The 3,960-nt window shown below is 36.8% G+C and overlaps 1 protein-coding gene across 1 annotated transcript; it reads left to right on the plus strand.

Moving 5' to 3' along the window:
* The first annotated feature begins 2,436 nt into the window (after nt 1–2,436).
* On the plus strand, nt 2,437–3,012 carry LOC139884944 (uncharacterized). Its single transcript, XM_071868905.1, has one exon. It carries the CDS (start codon nt 2,437–2,439, stop codon nt 3,010–3,012), a length of 576 nt encoding a protein of 191 aa, XP_071725006.1.
* Nucleotides 3,013–3,960: the final 948 nt, after the last annotated feature.

Consider the following 3,960-nt stretch of genomic DNA (forward strand, 5'->3'; position numbering starts at 1 on the left):
GAAAAGGTTACTGTCTATTGGAACATGGAAAAACTCAATGAAGACTAGATGCTGAGAAAGGTGACTTTTCACGAACTCCCTGCAGTCGGCGCCAATGTTTCGACCGGGGGGTGCGAAACTAGCTAGAAGATGGAGAGCACGCGCCTCTTTCCAATCAGTCTGCGAGTTAGGTTTTGGATTAAGAACAGAATGAGGGGTGAGAAGTATTTGATCGTCTATGACCTATCTGGGCCTAGCGAGGCTCACCACGAGCGAAGCGGCTACGTGGTGGATCTCAAGTCTAGAGAGGGAAGTGTCCGACTTCTAGAGAGAGAGTGTAAATGTCCTTAATCTCTTATGTGTCTCTAAGTGTAAGTCTTGGCTTACTTTGGACATCTGAGAGGGTTCTTTATATAGGAGAGATATTTAGGTTTGACTTGGACTGTCAATGCTGAAAGCGACTTGTACAGTTGTGAGGTCGTAGGTCTCCTCGGTTTTGGGCTCTTCGACCTCTTTGGGAGGGCATGGCCGGCGATGTCCGTGCCCCCAGGCACGTAGCTCTCAAAAGGACGGAGCGGCTGCACGTACCTAGCCGATCCCCAATCGGAGGAACCTACGACGGCACGATCCAAATTACCTAAAAGCCCCTATGCCGTAACAGTCCCTCACGACTAATGTCCGTAAAAAATTGCATACATGTTACATGTAACCAATAGTATCACGCCACATGTCACTTACGTGGACCAATCTAGCCACGTCACTTAACTTTTTAGAACCGATTAAGTGACAAGTTAAGTGACGTGGCTAGATTGGTGCACGTAAGTGACACGTGGCGTGATAGTATTGGTTAAATGTGACACATATGTAATTTTTTACGGACGTTTGTCGTGAGGGACCAAGTACACTAATGGAGTACCAAACGTTGGGACTAAGGGCCCGAACTGGAACATGAGGGACAATATAGCCAAAAAAATAAAACATGTGGGACCAACTACTTAGTTTTGCCTTATTCAAAGTTACCGAAATCAACAATGGAAAAATTAAATAGTTCCGAAATTAAAAACAACTAAAAACGAAAATTATGAAAATAGGCGAAAACAAAGACCCCGTTTGAAGGTTGAAACGAGCTCGGATGAGGCCCTTCCGAATTATATTATAATTGTGATTCCGACAACCGAGTCAAAAGTTATAGCTGTTTTAATTAGTTGACCGAAATATTCAACAAATCTTTAATCCTTCGATCCGTCTCGCTTGGACTTTTGGCTTCAACCCAACTAAAATAATCATTAACAATCCATTCTACATAGACGCTCAAATTTCATTGGATTCTATTCTATCCCAAACGAACCTCGTAGTAGACGTTGGTCAAGCTACAACGCTCCCGGGAGTTGGACTAATCCTTCTAGCTATCGAGCACAGTGGATCAAATTAAAGAAGAAGAGGTAATGCCTCCCTCCGTGAATAAACTAAAGTTATTAAATTGCAAATTTTTTACTTTTTATTGATGTGTAGCTTAGGCACCGATCACCATCCCTAATAAAAAGAAGATTAAAGAAGAGATTGTCTTTTCATTGGCACAAAAGTTTGTTAATTGATATTTTGTTTTGTCGTACACATGAAACGAGAAAAAAAAAATACACGGTGTGCAGAAAGAGAAGATACATAGAGGCAACCGTCTTAAAATTGTCAGAGAAAGAGTGCACTTTCCAATTCAAACAGGTTTCTTCCTCCGACCAATCATCTCTTGAAGTAAGGTAATAATAGGGCAAAAGTATCCCCACTTCATCTCTGCCTTATCTCTTCTGTTCCCAAACCCATACACCATCTGCTACTTTACTCTTACATTACACTAGTTGAATATATTGTCTTACTAGTTCGTATCAAAATTTATCCGTGTCAAAATACTTGCTTGATAAGATTTTATCAAATAATACAATAAAATATGAGATGGTAAGTAGTTTTTATTCTGGTTGAAAGAATATTTCTTCATTCCATATCAAAATCAAGTAATCGTCTTAAAAATAATGAAAATATAGATTGATAGAAGTTGATGTATTTTTTTAAGATCTTTTCGGATATCTTCAAATCCGACAATCATCTTTCATTCCAACTATGTTTTGATAGCCTTCATTAATGTATTACGTATTTTCTTGATAAAAAAATAAAATAAAATTGTATTATTTATACTACTATGTGATAAGGAATGGTAGTAATTATGAAGCATACAGCCAAAGCCACAGACTTTGCACATTTTCCAATTTCAAAACTCGGGCTACCTTCTGATTAATTATTCAATGCATGCCCGGATGCTCCCCTTCTAACTCTCTTTTTTAAACACCAACACTACTTCCATAACATTTGCGAATTCGATCAGCTACTTTGTGTCTTCCATTCTCTAATTCATTCAAATCATATAAGTTTTACAATTCAATTGCCATATCTTTTCTATAATTAGATATGGAACTCAACGGTCAAGAAAAGATGGGTGCCCAATCAGGAAACATAGAAGACTCAACAACATCAAGGATGTTTCCATGCTTATTCTGTTCAAGAAAGTTCCACAGTTCCCAAGCATTAGGAGGCCATCAAAACGCTCACAAGAAAGAAAGGACGGCCGCAAGAAAGGCGAAGCGCGTAAACGAAACTCATCCACAACCGCCGCCATCGATATTTTCTTCGAGTAATACAACAACTCATCATCACATTGGCGGGATTTTGCACCCTTCAATGTACATAGCAGCTCATAGCGCCAACTTGCAATATTTTCCGACGATGCAGTATCCGTCTTCGGATAGATTTGGAAGCAACGGTGGAGCTAGGTTTGTAACCAATAACAATATTAATAATAATAGGTATAATTGTTTTGTTGATGATCATGAAATACAAGGAGACCACCATCATCATCATCATCAAAGCATCTTGAATTGGCAAAGGAGTGTAAGATTATGCAATGGCGGCGCTGGTACTACACCAATGATAGAGAACATTGGGAATTGTGAAAAGGATAAACTAGATCTCTCCCTTCATTTATGAAGAGGGAATTAAAAAAAAAACAAAACCAATGCTCACTTTTATCTCTTTTTTATTTTTTAAGGTTTAAGCTGAGGTTTTATTTTTTTTTCAATATATTTTCATATTTTCGGTTAGGTTATTGATCAATAAAGCATGTTTGAATTTGATGCTAGTACTTTGGTAGTCTATTGACTTGTGACTAAAGGAATGTACTTACAGTGAGAATTAATAATTTAAATATTTATTTGATTAGCTCAAATCTAGTCTTGAACTCTCTTAAAACAATAAAAAACTAAATCGTCTCATCTATTAAGTTTAGGACAATATATATATAAGTATTTCTGACAGTGAGTACTGAAATTTTGTTTGCGGGATCTATTTCAATATTCACATACATCAGCAATTATGTACTAAGGAGGAAATTGGATTTTGATCTGTACTCAAAATAATTCATAAGTGCTTTGAGGAGTTTTTAGCCCAAATGGAAGCTACAGAGTTCTTGGTCCATTACGAAAATGTTAGGAAAGAAAAGCCAGAGATAGAAAATATAGAGAAAATAAAATACATAAATAGAAAATAAAAGAGAAATTCTGAATATTTTATTAACAGAATGAAAGGTCTTTTTATAGGCTATTACAAACTGAACTATCAAATAACTAATAACTAACCACTAAGCCACTAACATGACTTAGCTACCCACTAAGACACTAAACTACGTTCTCCTAAAATGGACAACTAACTAAATAGACACGTGACATAAAATACTTAATAAATATAATTCTTAACAAGAAACTTCTAATTCCCAATTAATCAGACAAGACATCTTCACCACCTAGGATATAGACTCCATATGTATCCATTCTTCATCACGCATTCAATACAAAAATCCTAAAGATATTCACACACTACACTTTCTCCAAAAGCTCGGACTAGTATAATGCACTAGTTTCTCTAATCAACGGGATCTGG

The sequence above is a fragment of the Rutidosis leptorrhynchoides genome, unplaced genomic scaffold (genome assembly GCF_046630445.1).
Source record: "Rutidosis leptorrhynchoides isolate AG116_Rl617_1_P2 unplaced genomic scaffold, CSIRO_AGI_Rlap_v1 contig628, whole genome shotgun sequence".
Lineage (NCBI taxonomy): Eukaryota > Viridiplantae > Streptophyta > Magnoliopsida > Asterales > Asteraceae > Rutidosis > Rutidosis leptorrhynchoides.